The sequence below is a fragment of the Gymnoscopelus braueri genome (genome assembly GCF_963280865.1).
Source record: "Gymnoscopelus braueri genome assembly, chromosome: 14".
Classification (NCBI taxonomy): domain Eukaryota; kingdom Metazoa; phylum Chordata; class Actinopteri; order Myctophiformes; family Myctophidae; genus Gymnoscopelus; species Gymnoscopelus braueri.
The window spans coordinates 47496558-47513126 of record NC_137619.1 but is presented as its reverse complement, the minus strand read 5'-3'; the positions used below and the strand labels follow the sequence as shown (position 1 = coordinate 47513126).

General features: G+C 40.4%; 1 protein-coding gene across 1 annotated transcript in view; it reads right to left on the bottom strand.

The window, feature by feature from the left end:
• Positions 1-16569, bottom strand: part of LOC308100673 (myoferlin-like) — a 60920-nt gene that overhangs the window by 25530 nt on the left and 18821 nt on the right. The window contains exons 2-17 of the mRNA XM_080449739.1: positions 14211-14340; positions 12818-12873; positions 12552-12643; positions 10775-10874; positions 10568-10664; positions 7033-7187; positions 6732-6860; positions 5281-5343; positions 5058-5093; positions 4904-4934; positions 4678-4793; positions 3680-3806; positions 3485-3588; positions 3316-3384; positions 1413-1456; positions 1244-1326 (exon numbers count right to left, since the gene is read on the bottom strand). Of these exons, the coding sequence (XP_080305865.1) occupies positions 1244-1326; positions 1413-1456; positions 3316-3384; positions 3485-3588; positions 3680-3806; positions 4678-4793; positions 4904-4934; positions 5058-5093; positions 5281-5343; positions 6732-6860; positions 7033-7187; positions 10568-10664; positions 10775-10874; positions 12552-12643; positions 12818-12873; positions 14211-14295 (1387 nt within the window). The 5' untranslated portion in view covers positions 14296-14340. The remainder of the gene's footprint in view (positions 1-1243; positions 1327-1412; positions 1457-3315; positions 3385-3484; positions 3589-3679; positions 3807-4677; positions 4794-4903; positions 4935-5057; positions 5094-5280; positions 5344-6731; positions 6861-7032; positions 7188-10567; positions 10665-10774; positions 10875-12551; positions 12644-12817; positions 12874-14210; positions 14341-16569) is intronic.

Here is a 16569-nt window from a genome sequence, read left to right as displayed (position 1 = left end):
GAGAGGCCAGACTGAGATGGTTTGGACATGTACAGAGGAGGGATAGTGAGTATATCGGTAGAAGGATGCTGGGGTTGGAACTGCCAGGCAGGAGGCCTAGAGGAAGACCAAAGAGGAGATTTATGGATGTAGTGAAATAGGACATGACGTTAGTTGGTGTGAAAGAAGAGGAGGCAGAGGACAGGGTGAAATGGAGGCAGATGATTCGCTGAGGCGACCCCTGAAGGGAACAGCCGAAAGGAAAAGAAGACTGTACTGGTTATCATCATCATAATTCTCATCATCATCATACTGATCCACATACTCATGGTTAAAGTCAATGTAATGCAACAAATGTGCTGAATATTTTATGTTAACACAATGTGCGTTAGGGAGAGATAGAAAGAGGAAGCGCAATCTTTTCATCCACACTCTTCATCTTTAGCAAGTTACTGTAACACTCGCATAAGTGTCTGAGTTGCCAGACGCTTTCAGTTAAAAACAGGAAAAGCTTCAAACACCCGCAAACTATAAACTCAGTGACAGCTGTTTTCAAGTGCAGCAAAGAGAGTGGGTGCAGCACTGTGAATGAGGTGGGGCTTTTACAAGTGGGCAATGGTGTTGGTGTGTGTGCGCGTGCGGGATTGTTTTCTTCACTTTTCAACTAGGCAAACTCAAAATTAGGTCAAAGCAAATATTATTGATAATGCAGCATCAGTATCTAAAGAGTTAGAACTATAGAAGCAATATGTACTGATACATGTACATGTATATTTTGTTTGCCGAACCTTGCTCACAAAGTTTTCAAATGATTCCACCCAACAAGTCGGAAGTGTTGAAAATACACAGCAAATAAAGAAGACACTTCTGTTTCCTTCCTATGCAGAACATTTAGGAGGAGTAGTAACAGACTCTCTAGACTAGAGCAGTCAAAGATTGTGGAAGAGTTGTCTGGCTGGAGAGACTAACAGTAAGGCATATACCCTCTACTGCACCACTAGATAATAATACTAATAATAATAATAACTTGAATTTATATAACCCCAAGTACACTGTACATCAACAAAAAATAAACGAAACAAACTATTTGCCAAAAGCCAGTGTGCACAAGTGTCTCTTCAGTGTGGACTTGAAAGAGGATGAACATAACATATTACAGTATATGGGACTTCTGTCTTTTATCATTTTACTACATCATCAATTAATCTGTCCTTTCTAGGCTGGACAGCTAGTGACGATAAACAGACAAACATTCTGTTATTACCTTCAACCTCACTCCCAGATGATGCTATTTGGCTCAGATTCAAAAAGGTGGTTCCCACAGTGTCATTCGTGGTCATACGATCCCTGAAAGCAGTGAACTGGTATGGTAAACTGATTTGTCAATGGTTTGTTACCTGTGATGCCATCCAAAGTATGTTTCTGGAGCTTACCAGTCATAAACTGTCAGCTTGATACGCTCACACATGGAGGGGAACTGCACAACACAAAGGAGGAGAGTTAATTTATACTCCATCACATGACGGTGTTTCTTGTCTATAAGAAAGTGCAGGGCTCTACAAAGTATGATATAAACTCTAATAACTTTAAAGGGACACCTCGCAGATTTTGCTGCCCATAGCGTCAAATTACGTTTTCCGCAGCTTCTCACCTTATGTCCGCACTACATGACTGCAGGTGACTACAGGTGTAGTTCAAATCCAAACCAACCCCCATAGCTCAAAGGACCGGCCCCGAAGGTGTCACCGTAACATTGTTCAACCTTCTTTCCCCACTCGACCACTCCCATTAGCTACCTCACATGTACTATCATGGCGTCTGCAAACATATCAGAGTTATACTTTAGTACCCGGACCCACACGCAGCTATGCGGACAGTGAGGAGCAACAACCCGTCGGGGATGTTTCCTAGTGGAACTGACAGAATGTACACGGACCGTGGACGGTGGACGCTTGTCTCTCGAGTAAGTAAACATGCTGTAAAGTTGCCACTATCACTATAATCTCATGTTGTATCCCTCGGGTAGACTAAACTAGCTTGTGGAGCCGTGGCGTGAACGGAACGTTTGTTATTGTTGACTTTGCCTGTAGCCACGGAAACCTCTTTTTTTTTGGGAACATGACTGTCATGGCGGAACTTCAACCTGGTTTTGGCACTTTCTCCATTCACAACCCTTTCATCTACATAAACGTTCATATTTCAAATATAAAGTTCTTACCCCGTGGCCACAGATGTTACAATTGGAATCGGATGGGTCTAAGTACCCGTATCTTCCGTATTTTTCAATAAAAAAACATTTAAATCCGAATGGTGGCCATTTTCTCTTAGCTGTATAATGTATCAGAGTGCAATATACATCCCAACCGATAGGGTCGCGTAATTGAAAGCATAAGGAGAAAATGGCCACCGATTGCATTAAAATGCTTTTTATTAAACAATACGGAAGATACTGGTACTTAGACCCACCTGATTCAAATTGTAACATCCGTGGCATGAGGTCAGCACTTTATATTTGAAATATGAACGTTTATGTAGATGTACGGTCTGTAACATGTAGAAAGTGCAAACACCAGGTTGAAGCTCCGCCATGACTGACATGTTTCAGAGCTACTCAGTACATGACGACATCAGGTCCCGAAAATAGCAGATCTACAAGCTCACAACGCGTAACGATGTGACGCAGTGTGAGCTTGTAGATCTGCTATTTTCCAAAAAATCTTGAGGGGAAAAAAGTGCAAAATGTGGAATATTTTTTAAACATTTTAACAACACATTTTTGGTAGGGTCTCCCTGGCAAATATGTTGGCGCGCAGTGCACAGATGAGGGTCCGTGGAAAAGTACATGAACATGTTTGAGAACCACTGGTTTAAACAACAATCAAAACATTTGGAAACGAGCCCAAATATCAACTACATTTTAGAAACCAGACGCTTATAATAAGCAGACATGGCAACACTGGCCAATGTGCTGTATGTGTTTGTTGATGTTGTTGTAGTGAGAACTGGGAGGGGAAAGTTACAATGTAGACCACGCCCCCACGCAGCCTCCTCCCCTCAAGGAAGGGCAGTGCCCCAAAGCATTGTGGTCATTGTAGTAATGCAGCCAAACCCCAGTCATCCAGTCAAAGTCAAGACTTCTATATTTTTCTGGCCATAGGGTGCAAATTTGAAATTTTGCTACTGTTATCTACTATATTATAATAGATAATTAATATATATATTATTAACATTGAGTGACTGCAAGTTCTTCCAGGGGTGAAATGCTCCTTTAAGGATTAAGTGTTGCTCAATATCAAATGAAATTGAACAGTCCATCATAATATTCATCTTTCATACCTTGACCTGGAGGTTGATTATTTGGTTCCACTGTGGATTTGCATTTTTCTCTATAATTTTGGTGTACAGCTAAAACAAAAAACATTGCACATTTGTAACTGAATCTGAATTAAATAAAAACATATGAGCAGTGTTTGTTTGTACAGTACTTGGACATGCTGTAAAATACCTTTTTGCCAGCAAAGCTCATTTCCACAAAGGCATCCACCAAGTTTTTCATGTCTCCTTCGCCTCCCAAAGCACGTTTGACTGTCTGGAAACAGGCATCATCCACTGCAATACAAGATATTGTTATTTTCACTGAGAAGCTTGATATTTTAATGAAAGAGACTTTCAGGTGTGTGATCAAATCAGAGATAGTTACTTTGGGGCATATCTTCAGCGCGGTAGACTTTGAGGTTCAGAGTGACCCATCGTAATGTGACACCAGCCGGTACCAGCAGGTTACTCTCTATGTCATCCTGTTCATCATTACTGTCCCTCCTCTCACTCTGCATGGACAAGAAGACACTCAATGACACAATGTTTAACATAAGATGATGTTCTGTAAGAAAGATAGGACATTAAAGAAAGAGTATACTTTTGTCAAGGAAAGATTTAAATGCCAACAGCTTAATGCATGTAGCCACACACGCACACGCACACGCACACGCACACACACACACACACACACACACACACACACACACACACACACACACACACACAGAGGGGAGGGGCTTTAAGATAATGTTCTCTAAGATGGGACATTATAGAATGTACTTTTGTCAAGGAAAGATTTAAATTTATGCCAACATGCCAATAGTTTAATGCATCAGACAGACAGACAGACAGACAGACAGACAGACAGACAGACAGACAGACAGACAGACACACACACGTGTGTGACGGTTCCACCTCATTCACAGTGCTGCACTCAGCCCTCTTTGCTGTCAGTGTTATAGATTGTGGCTGTTATAGTTTGTGGCTGTTAACTTGCTAAAGATGACTAGTGTGCAGAGCCTCTGTTCAACAATTTGAAATGATAAATATGAGATGCATTTTGTCTTGTTGTCAAAGAAACTGCTTTAGACATATTATAATGTATGATGTTTGCCCATAGCAGTCAAATTATAATTTCCATAACACTGCTATAGAGCAAACCTCCAAAAGCACTTTCACTTCTGCCCACACACACACATGCATAAAGATGCCCTGTGTACAGTGTATTGTAGAAATGCTCCGCCCACTTCCTCAGGTCCTAACGGCTGCAACGCACAACTTGCACAGCCCTGCCTAGGCTACCCAGCCTGGTGGGGTTTTCTATACTCATCTGTACTCAACAGAGATAAAGGGACCGTGAGTGTGAGGTGACATTCGTACCGGTGGTTCATCTCCATTTCCAACAATCATCACGCTGACCTTCAGGTAACCTCTGCCTGCTGAGCTGGAGTCATCAGGATCACTCAGGAGAAGCCATCTCCTCATTACAGCATGAGCTGCAAATGACACGGCACAGTCACACTCACCGTGAACAAAAGGAATTCTGATAAGACTGAGAGAAACACTCATCCAATACTGAGTGAGCGTTCTATGAGAAAAGACTAACCAGGCTCATCGTAGATGAAGCCAACATCCACCTAGATAAACAAAGAGAGAATGTCAAGTTAGTGGAACAAATCTTCATTCTGTTGGACTGAAAAGAGAACACTGCACTGAGTTAGATCATAAATAAGCATTTGAAAGCCGTTCTCATACTTGACCTTGAATTCCCCCATTAGTGAGTAGGAGTCATAGACCTGCATGAGAGAAACCAGAGAGAATGCTGTCAACAATACATCACAAGACCACTGCAAACTCTAGAATCATCTTAAAAAGTAACTGCCAGAGACATGTATAGTGTAAAAACTTTCACATAAAGGACAACAACAACAACTTACAGAGATTGAGATGGAGTGCAAAAAAATTGCAACAATCTGTACTCACCTGAAAATTGATGTACTCCTCAAACAGCTCTGAGGGGAGCATGTTCACATTGTAGAAGAATATCTGGGGAACCAGGGAATAAGTATAATAAATACATATTTCATTATTTCTGGGTATTTCTGTTACTTAACACATTTTATGTGAGACAGAGCAAAAATTCTGTAGTTGTCATTATGTCATCAAACATCGCAATAATTAAAGGTAGGGTAAGTGATTTCCTTTGGTTAAAATAAGTGTTAAATAGCTCTATATTCTCATAGTACTCATTGCTATAGAGTGTTTGTTCAGTAAAAGGAGTCTCCTTGTCTCTCCAGCTCTTTATAAAACAGAAAATGCATTTTAGTTTCAGTTTCAGTTTCATTACCAATTTTATCCAATCAGGATAGAGAACTTAATCAGGATACAGATTAAACAAGTGAAATTGGAAGTGATGACACTAAGAAATGAGCAGGCAAAATTGGAACTGGAACACTATAAAAATGAAGCTTAAAAAATTGTACTTTCTCCTGATTGGCTGAGATTTTGACACCTACCGGAAAATGTATTTTCTGTTTATTAAAGAGCTGGAGAGACGGGGAGACTCCTGTTACTGAACAAACACTCTATAGCAATGATTACTATCACAATATAGTGCTTTAACCTTTTAACAAAATACTTTTTGTTTTAACCCAAAAATATCACTTACCCTACCTTTAAGGTGAGATGCTTAATTTACGCATCCTACCTGGGTCGCGGTCCCCCCCCCCCATTCTGAATTCACATAGACATTAATATCGTGTTCCAAAAATAAAAAAATGATCCCGGCGGTTTGACCCTTATGGATATATGAAGCATCAACTGACGGTGAGAAAACGCTAATGTTACTTCCGCCGAATTAGTTACATTCCCGCCAGAAACAGACTGTATCAAATATGAGTGACTGACTATCATAAACGATACAGAGCCACCTCCCTGACAATATCCCCGGGACAGTTTGTTAATTTTTGGACCGCAAATCTTATATGAGACGATTCTAAGATGACCCAATGTTATTCTCCATAGAGAAATTACTTTACGACCCAGGGGATGAACGAGTGACGTCAGGACTTCTGTACTCGATTAGATACAAGAGAACAAAGGGAGATCAACTGCAGTAGTAAAGACAGAAGGTGAAAGGAAGTAAAACTGTAACAAGCTGCAACAAACTATAACAACTATACAAGTGAAAATCTGACGCAACACTTCCGCCAGTCTAAAGTCTCGGCATACAGAATGCATCAGGAGGTTTTGTTTCAGTTTTTCATGATTTCCTCACAATAGAATGATAGGATTCATGTGAAAAATGAGTTCCCCTTGGACACAAGTCACTCTTCTTTGAGAGAAGTGCATTTGTGAGCATTGTGTTACAGTAAGATAACGGACTCGTTACTTCATCAAAGAATGGTGTTCCAGTAAGATAACCGACTTGTTACCTCATTGAAGAATGGATTATTGCCTCTTCCAACTCTGGTCCCGTGCGTCTGTCCACATACGTTCACCTTAACCACCGGCTTGATGTTGTTGCCAGGCAGCTGTCGACTCTCAATAACTCGAACACGAATCTGGACACACACACACACACACACACACACACACACACACACACACACACACACACACACACACACACACACACACACACACACACACACACACACACACACAGGAGCTCCCCTTTAAGTTTCTAGTTAAAAAAGGTGTTCTCAAAGAACAACCAAGTGTTGAATAGAATACCTGGAAATCCTGAGGTTTGTTGACCAGGGCTCTGTGTCTTTTACGACTGAGACAGATGGCTTTTTGGCTGGAGTTCCCAGTCTGGCCTGTGCCCACCTGAGCCCCCCCTCTCATATGCTGGTCTGTGTCCCCCTCTTCTCCCTCCTCACCCCCACCTGAGATGCAAAACCACACAAACACACATAATGTATATGAACACCTTACTACTACACAACCAGGAACACACAACCAGAAACATCACTCGTCGATCACACCAGCACCTTTCTGACATGTGCAGAAGAATGGCTAAGTATGGCTACAAGATATCGTCGCTGTTGGGCAGAAACCTCTGATCTCCATATCTTTTTGTGTTGTTTTGTAAATTAACTCCCTACTTGATCATACAACAGCGTCACACAAGCATCAAAAATAGCAGATATACAGGCTGAAAATGTGTCGCTTCGGGATTGAAATTGGCGTTCTGTTGGCACACTCTCTCCTCTTCTATAAACATTTAGACACTAGACATGGACACTTTAGTTTGCAAAGTATCTGTTTAGTAACTAAATAGGTCGGAGATGCTTATTGTCGGTATCAGCCGAGAACGTCTATCCCCGCTCCGATGCGCTAGGCTAGAACCTAGGCGGGAGATGTGGATTTCTAGTGGTAGCGCGCCACACCTACCATCAGCTCCCAGTACTTACCGCAAGAGGATTTAAATGCATGCTACCGCTTGTTATAATGTAATTCAAGTTCAAATAATTCAATTTACCTTCCTCCTAAATTTAATTGTTTGAATCTAATCTATGCAAGCCCCCAGAACCGCGGTAGAACAGTGAAGCTTGGTCAAATCTGAGATTGCAATACTTCCGCATTTAAAACGCTTCTGCGCATGCTTCTATCGTCTGAATCACTAGTGTGTCTGTTCTATTGGCAAAAATAAAACATGAATTACAATTATGATAATGACTTTTAAATGGTAAAGGGTGCATTGATATACCGGTAGCACCTTTCTCCAAAGTGCTTTACAATGTGCATTACATTCACCCATTCACATTTCTGTGTGTGTGTGTGTGTGTGTGTGTGTGTGTGTGTGTGTGTGTGTGTGCGCGTGTGCGTGTGCGTGTGCGTGTGTGTGTGTGTGTGTGTGTGTGTGTGTGTAATTTATTATTTATATAACATTAAGAAAACTCTGTCCTTCTCTGTAGCTTTGGTATGACCCGGCCGGGATCGGACTCTGAGCCCCCAGTCTCAGAGCGGACACTCTAACCACAGGACCACTGAGCGAGATGGCCAACAGTATAGTCGATTTATCGCTCCTGTCCAATCGTTTGATTGTCCATCCGTCTATGAACAGCTAATCTCAGGCAAACCTTGCCCACTAGGCCCAGGAAGAACCGCCACCACATTCTCTTGGACTTAACGCTTGAACTGTAGGTCATACAATTAAATGTTTTTTTTCCACTGGATTATGTTGCAACTCTCCGAATAGGCCCCAGCCATTTATACCAGACTAGCTAGGTTATCCACCATTTTGTGCCAGTTTTGCTCCTACAGATTTTGTCCAAAACTCACACAAATTGGTACACATTATTTCTGGGTGCATGTGATCAAGGTGGCCAGGCCCGGGGTAGCAAACCCGGCCTGGCGGAGATCTGCACTCCAAGGATTGCACTCTTCTAGTTTTTTAATGGTGGCATACGCTCATGCGATCAACTCTCACTAAAAGGTTTTCTGAAAAATTGGCAGCCTTCATAACATTGTGACTCAGGTCTCTGTTCATGCCGGTAACATCAACACTTGCAAGAATTTATGGTTAACTTGGAAAGTTAGACGTTTGCTGTAAACATGTTGACATGATACTGTATATGTGTGAAAGGTGCTTTACTTGAACAGGGTGGTTTTAACACCTTTGTGTACTTGCGAAGAGACCAAAGTGACTATGTACCCTGACATTGTGGTCACTGGTCAGCTTAGGTTCCCGAAAATGATCGCTTCACTTTGAGAAATTGCAATAGTAATCATTCAGTAATCATTCATATACTCTTAGTTGCTTGTTTTAGAAGAGAATTAGCATCTGCTAAATGACTGTAATGTAATGTAATGTAATTCAGGGTTTTTTATGATCCTTTGGGGTATCCAAATAACATATTAAAAGTTTCCTATGATATACTTAGTGGATCAAGGTAAATTCAGGGGTTGACATTTTGGGCCTTCATGCCTTCAGCGTCACACAAATTAGAGCATATCTCTGCTTCTGAACATACTAATTTCATATAATTTGTGTCTATACCTAAGTTTTCTAGGGTGTTCTTTGACATACAGTCATCAGATATGACCTGTTCTCAATGTAATTGTGCACTTTGGGGTACTTACTATTACAAGTTAATATATCAATAAATATCACTTATTGACAATGTGGAGCAGCATCTCATAGTATTTGAGAAATTGAAATACACTAATAAAGTCAGTTCAACAGTAGAAACAAAAGCAATCGGGCAGTTAGCAAACATGATTAAAAACTGTTTTTGTAAATGCCACTGCACTAAATAGACCTTGGAAATACATTTTCAATCACATTTACACTCCCTGGTAATATAAAATACAAATCAAAATAATAATACTAAACTATCCCTTTAAATCTAGGAAGGTAAGTCAAACCTATTTTGTAGTATAATAACTGAGATGTCAGTTGTCAATATAATAACAGCTGTTATGGGTTCCCCTATAAGACAGTTGAATCTAAACCTTTATGTGTCACTGGACACCTTTACAAACACATTGGTCAAGAAATTTCTATTTCTAGCCATTTATTCCAAGATGTATGTAAAAGACACCAAATATGTTGGGTAATTCTACATAAACCCTCCAATATTTAACACAATTTGACCAAGACCACACCGCTTTAAAACCTTAAAACTTCCACTAAATCCATGAGGGAAAACTTTTAATATTAGATGTAGGAGGGTATTAGGACCAATACAAACTACATCACATTACTATTGCAATTTATTTTGGGTTGGGCCTTTTCTTGGCTTAGATTGACTGGCCTAAAAGAGAAACAGTGAATGTAGGTTTTCATAGACCTGGTCGCTTGTTTCTCTCACAGAATCTGGCAACACCAAAACCAGCCCGGACCAAACCTTTACCCCTCTCTCTCCCCCCTCTTCTCAACTCCACGGCTCTACAAGTCGGCCCAAAGACTGAACATGTTCGGTTTGTTGGAGTCTGCCGACAAGGTCCCGATGGACCCCCTGGCGGACCCCCTAACCGACGGCGGACCCCCTCACCGACGCAACGACAATATCCAACGCTTTCCGACGCCGAGTCGGCCCAAAATCGGTGCGGAGGAAAGCTGCCTTTACAATTTATATTTGCTAATAGTATGTTGGATTCATGCATATTTTCAGACAAAACAAACAAAAAATATCAGAAAAAGAAAATGGGTGGCCAATAACTCGAACACAAATCTGGACACACACACACACACACACACACACACACACACACGCACACAAAAGTCATTTATATGTTTAGAAGCTTTTGAATGACTCACCAACATCCCCTCGTGACATCTGTCCATCAGGTTGGTCATTTAAGTTGGGAGTGCTGTTGTCAGGTGATTTAAACAAAATCTGCAAATTAATGGTTGCCTGAAAAAAAATACAACTTTTTGATCAGCATCATTTCATCCGGATATCAGATTGAACATGTAATGTGTAAATGTTTTTGGCATCCATCTGGACTAATTATAACTAATTACCCCAATGGCCTGTTGTTTGTTGTTGACCAAGCGTACAGTGAGAGATTTTGTTTGATCACTGGTCAAGTCTCCCAGAGGAACTTTAGCTGAGCCGATGAACCTGAAAATCAATCAAGAACATTATTATTATTATATATTTTATTGATTTACTTACATATAATTTATTTTTATATAGTCCCCCTCAACTAAGTATATAGGGTTTAAGAAGTGGTTAACATGTTTTATTTCTTACTGTACTTAATTTTTTTGTATTATTGCCCACTATGCTAGTACTTTATGACAAGGGTCTTCAACGATTTTCAGACCAAGGACCCACTAGCTGAGAGAGAAATGAAGCAGGGACCCCTACTACATATTGAATAAAATTGTGTTGCCGATTAATACTTTTCATAGATTTCATAGATAGCTTCATAGACTTGTTTGACAGCAATGTCATTGTGTAGCGTTGTGTTGGATTCATGTTAGTGAATTTTCAGACAGTTAACCACTTAAACCCTCAATACTTAGAAACCTTGTACTTGGTCTGCACTATTTTCCCCTCTAGACCAAACCTATTTGCCGAAAATAGCCGGAAAAGTTCCTATCACACAAAGATTTGGCGCCCCCCCTGTAGTAACTCTGAGGACCGCCTATTGAAGACCTTTGCTTTAAGAGTTTCATTATTTATTTGTTTGTTTTGCATTTCAGTATAGGGCCCTCTTTAATAGAGTCTGCATGCCTGTCTGCCCTGGAAGGAGGGCCCCTCTTTTATGACCCTTCCCAAACTTCTTTCCCCTCTACGGTCAGTTGGTGTCTGTTGTTAGTATTGTGTTATTGTTGCTTGCTATTGTCGAAGGGCCTTTCCATCATTTATGTCTTTGTTTTAAAATGTGTTTGCACGTGTGGTGTTCAGTGTGGTTAGTGTACTCCTGACCTCTGACAGTGTGCACATCCCACCCAGTTTGACATCTTCACATATTATGACAGTGGGGTAAAAGCAGTGGTTCTCAACCTAAATGACCCACCTGGGGTCATTACAGGATAGGTGTATACAGGGTATCTGCACATTTCTAAAGTGACAATTTAAGGACTTTTAAATACCACTAAAATGAAAATAAGACCATTACTGCGTCAAAAGTAATCAACAAACTATACCATAAAAATTTACAAATATCGGCCAAATTATGAAATATTACAGGCAATAATGTTGTAAATAGACAATCTACATGCTCGCAACGTCTCGCTGTTGTGAGCATGTAGATTGGCCATTTTCACACTTTTTAAATGTGGAATCGAGTCAGACTAAATGTAATGCCTTAAAGGGGTAGTTCACCCCCAAAATAACTTTTTTTCTATTGATTACTGACCATCTGGAGCCTTGAATTCATAGATATTTTTTTGTTTTTGTCACATTCCTAAGCCAATAATTTGATTATAATAAATGTGTCCCCATTGATTCCGGTAGGAGACACAAATGCATTTGTGTCTCCTACCGGAATCAATGGGGTTAATTTATTATAATCAAATAATAAAGGAAGGAATGCGACAAAAACAAATAAATATCCATGAATTCAAGGCTCCATGGGGTGAGTAATCAATAGAAAAAAAGTTATTTGGGGGGTGAACTACCCCTTTAACTCCTACGATTCCAAGTGCTTGTCAGGGTGGGCGGTCCCCAGTTCCAATATGATTTTTTTGGGAGGCCTGAAAAGGTTGAGAACCACTGGTGTAAAGTAACTAAGTACATGCATGTGACGGAAAGGATAAGATTCAACTTTGGTATGTCCAGCACACTTACTTGTCATATCCAATGGTTTCTTTATCTTTTACAATCACATCTATGAATGAGGAAGAATCCAATTGATGACCTTTCAAGTCAAATGTCAGCAGCTGCAGTTTCAAGAAAAGAAAAAGTTGTGGAGATTTGTTTAATAATAGCTAATTTACTGTAAGCCAATTCATTAGTTATACAAAAGCAAAGTAAACATCTATCCATATGTTTTTTTGTCTGTGTTTATTCTAAATATGACTCTTTTAGATTGACATGAACTATTTCCCACTTACTTCATTCCAGACAGGATTTAATTCTTTCTTGATATGTTTCGTTTCCTTCTTTTCACCTGTAAGCACAATTAAAATGGAAATTGCATCTTTCAGTCCTCACTGTGCCTTAATGGAGACCTCAATGGAAACAAGACCTTTTGGACAAAGTATTTTAAATGTAACTGTAAAAAATGTGCTGTTTTACATTTTTGCCTAATAAAATATTCAATCAATCAATTAAACATATTTCAGAATTCAGACAGTATTATTTATATAAGTTCATAGGTGTGAATAAATATCTCCCAATGTTGGACACAAGATGGGAAAAGTCTCTAAATTCTGACATACTGTAGCCTACTCTAACGCTAGAATGATAGCTGTGGAAAAGAAAGTATTATAAATGCGTGAAATCTCTATTTGTCTGACTGTCCAAGTGGCTGTTGAGTGTGTGCATCTGTAGTTCACGGATCTCGAGAACTGTCCGACCGTCCAACCGTCCGACTTCAATGACTGCGTGAGTGTCGCCGATGACACGAGGGAGTGCCGTGCCCGAAATCGAGTCTATCAGATAGGTTACTATGTGATGTTCATGAAATTAGAAGTACAATGTTTTCCAGGTATATAGAAAAATGGTATAGTGATATATGGTATAACCCTAAGTTGCGAACTTATTGTCTCATAAAGGACAAGTACACTGTAGAACCTTATGTGAAGTATAATTTAAGCAAAAGACAACAATCTCTCTGTGCACAAATACGGTCAGGAACATTACAATTAGCTCTGGAGAGTGGCAGGTTTAATGCCACTCCAGAGGAAGAGAGATACTGTTTGTTTTGTGAACTTGATTAAATTGAAAATTAGGTTCACTTTTTGTTTTATTGCCCTAAAAATTATGATATAAGAGAGGTATTTGTTAGTAAGATGTCTTCTATTTGTGGTGATTTTCTTGAGTTAGATGGATTATGAATAACTTGAGATATGTTTCGTTTAAGGAGCTTTTGTTGTGGCAGATTTTATTTGTCAAGCCTGGGAGAGAAGACAGAGCACTCTGTATAATTCTGAGCTGCAATTGAATGTATAATGTGAATATACCGTAAACGTGCTGTAAGCGTAAAATGGTGTCTTATAAAGCCATGAGGGTTGGGCACTTTGTGCGCAGGACACGGAAATACAATAATCAATCAATCAATCAATCAATCAATAGGCGGTTGTCCAGAACCACTGATCCGACCAACCATGCCCATATCTGAATCAGAGGTTTGACTACAAAGACGTGTCATGTTATTACAATGTAACTAAAGCATACGTGTCAGATTCTCGATGAGGTCTAAAGTATGAATGGAAATGATAATGAGACATCTTGTACAGAACGATAAAACAAATAACCAAGCTGAATAATTCAAAGATATCTCACCTTCAAACACAACTTCCACTTTTGGATCTGGTAGAAACGTCTTTTTGGGTATTCCACTGGCCGACTCCACGCGGACATGCAGCATCTTGACATATATTATCTGATTTCTTATGAGACTCGCACCACATTCCTTGAAGAAAACAACGGCATAATGTAAGAGTCAGCAGCTAGATTACAACAGCTAACAGTTTTACAGATGTAGCTGACAGCTGTCACTTACAAGAAGACCAGTATGAGCTTGTATGGGCAACGTGTGAAATTGTTGGGCAATTGTTTTAGAGAAATGGTCAGTGGGTGTGTCTATCATGTGAATTGCTGAATATTGGCTCTTTTTGACAACGACAAAGGGTAACCTACAACAGTGGTTCTCAAACTTTTTCATGTCAAGGACCCCAAATTGATATGTATTTGGCTGCGGACCCCCAATCTGAAAAGAGGTCGCAGACCCGACTTTGAGAACCAACGACCTACGAGAGAAGACTATTGTGGGGCTGTTGGCGAGGCCTCTGATGTGAGCTGAGTGTTTGTTTTGGATGGTAAAAAGAGTAGCCTAAGCCATCACACGTGCTTTGTTTATTATACTGAGACGAAGAACAACATAGTTCAACATACAGTGGTGGAAAGTAAATAAGTGCATGTACTTATGTACAATTTTGAGGTATTTGTACTTTCCAATTTCCAATACTTTTACTTCTACTCCACTACATCTCAGAGGCACTTACTTTTACTCCACTACAATTATTTGAAAACTTTAGTTACTAGTTACTTTCCAGATATAAATTACGATATTATGAAACATACATTAACCACTTTAGCCCTATTTTATACAACATAGGCTATTTGAAAATAGCAGATCTACAAGCTCACAAGTTCATTCCTCTGCTGATTTTTAATTTCCTCTTTTAAACGATTCAACTTTATAACGTGGATTCTCTCCAATGCATCGCGACTTATTGTGAGCTTTTCAAACATTTTAGTGGCCTACTTTTACTTTTGGTACTTTAAGTACATTTTGATGCCAATACTTTTGTACTTTTACTCAAGTAAATTTTGAATTCTGGACTTTTACTTGTAACGGAGTATTTTTTATATTGCAGTATTGGTACTTTTACTTAAGTAAAGAATTTGAGTACTTTTCCCACCACTGTCAACATTATGATAAATGTGTGGCAACAGAACGCGTCCCCCTCGATTCATGAGCTAAATGGCTACTTTGTATTGTAGTATATTTGATAACATAACATACATATTTGTTAGTATTGTTTAACTTCACAAGTCTACAGTACAAGTAGGCTACAGAGAGAAGAAGTGGATTGAGTCAGAGAGAGGTGCCGGGTTGTCTGAGCGGGGTGTGGGTGCTCTTAGCATTTTCTTTGTCTTACCTGCAGGAGACAGAGGGCATGTCCCCCCCATTTCCCCCTTCCTGCCCTTTACAGTTGCAAATGTGGGGGCCGGGAGGTGGGGGGCTCACCTTTGAAGGCTGACACACCCATACATGTTACCTCCTCTTATTCAAAATGTGACCACTGCTATAAAGAATATGACATGTAAGCTTGTAGTGTGTGTGTGACTCAGCAGCCGGCAGGCTGTTGTGTGGGGTGGTGGGGACCTCAGGGTCCCCATAGGAAGCTGTTTGTACTTATGCAATAAATGGAAGCAAAGGAACCTCACTTACTGACTAGTGATGACTCAAATTCATTCTACAACCATTCATTCTCATCTCTGGGACAACAAACTTATCTGCAATATGGCGTTGTTGGCAACTACAAAAGCAATAGAAACCTTTAAGTCTGTGGTTTTCAGATACCACATTATGGCGTTAAAGTCGGCAGTCGCGTTGGTTTGTTTTTTTGGGGGCGCGAGTCTCCAGGGATACTGAGCCAGGCGTCGAAAGAACGTGCGGCGGGACATCGGGACGACATGACGACGACTTTTCGAGAATCTACAAGGAGAGGACTTCATGACCAGATCTAGGACGGCTGTACGACTCATCTGGCTGCCCAAACTTATCTTCTGCGATCGCTAAGGGAGCGCGCTGCGGTGCAGACGGCAGAGCGGAGAAATTGGTGTGTCGAATTTCTTCGTGGCGGGTATGTTGTGGGGAGAGGACAGCGGGTGCCGGCAGAGCGGAGGACTTGCGATGATGGGGTTCTTCGTGGAGAGTGTGGTAACACATCTTCAGCGATCGCGAGTGGAGCGCTCTGTTGTTAAAATGCAGCTATCTGTTGACAATCTGGGTACGGCGTTGGAGCACGGCTGGGTGAGGAGATGACATTGAGGGAGACTGCAAGAGAGACATTATCGAACGGAACGCTGCTCATATGGGACCTGGGGTTATGTTTTTGTGATAAGGGTGGGT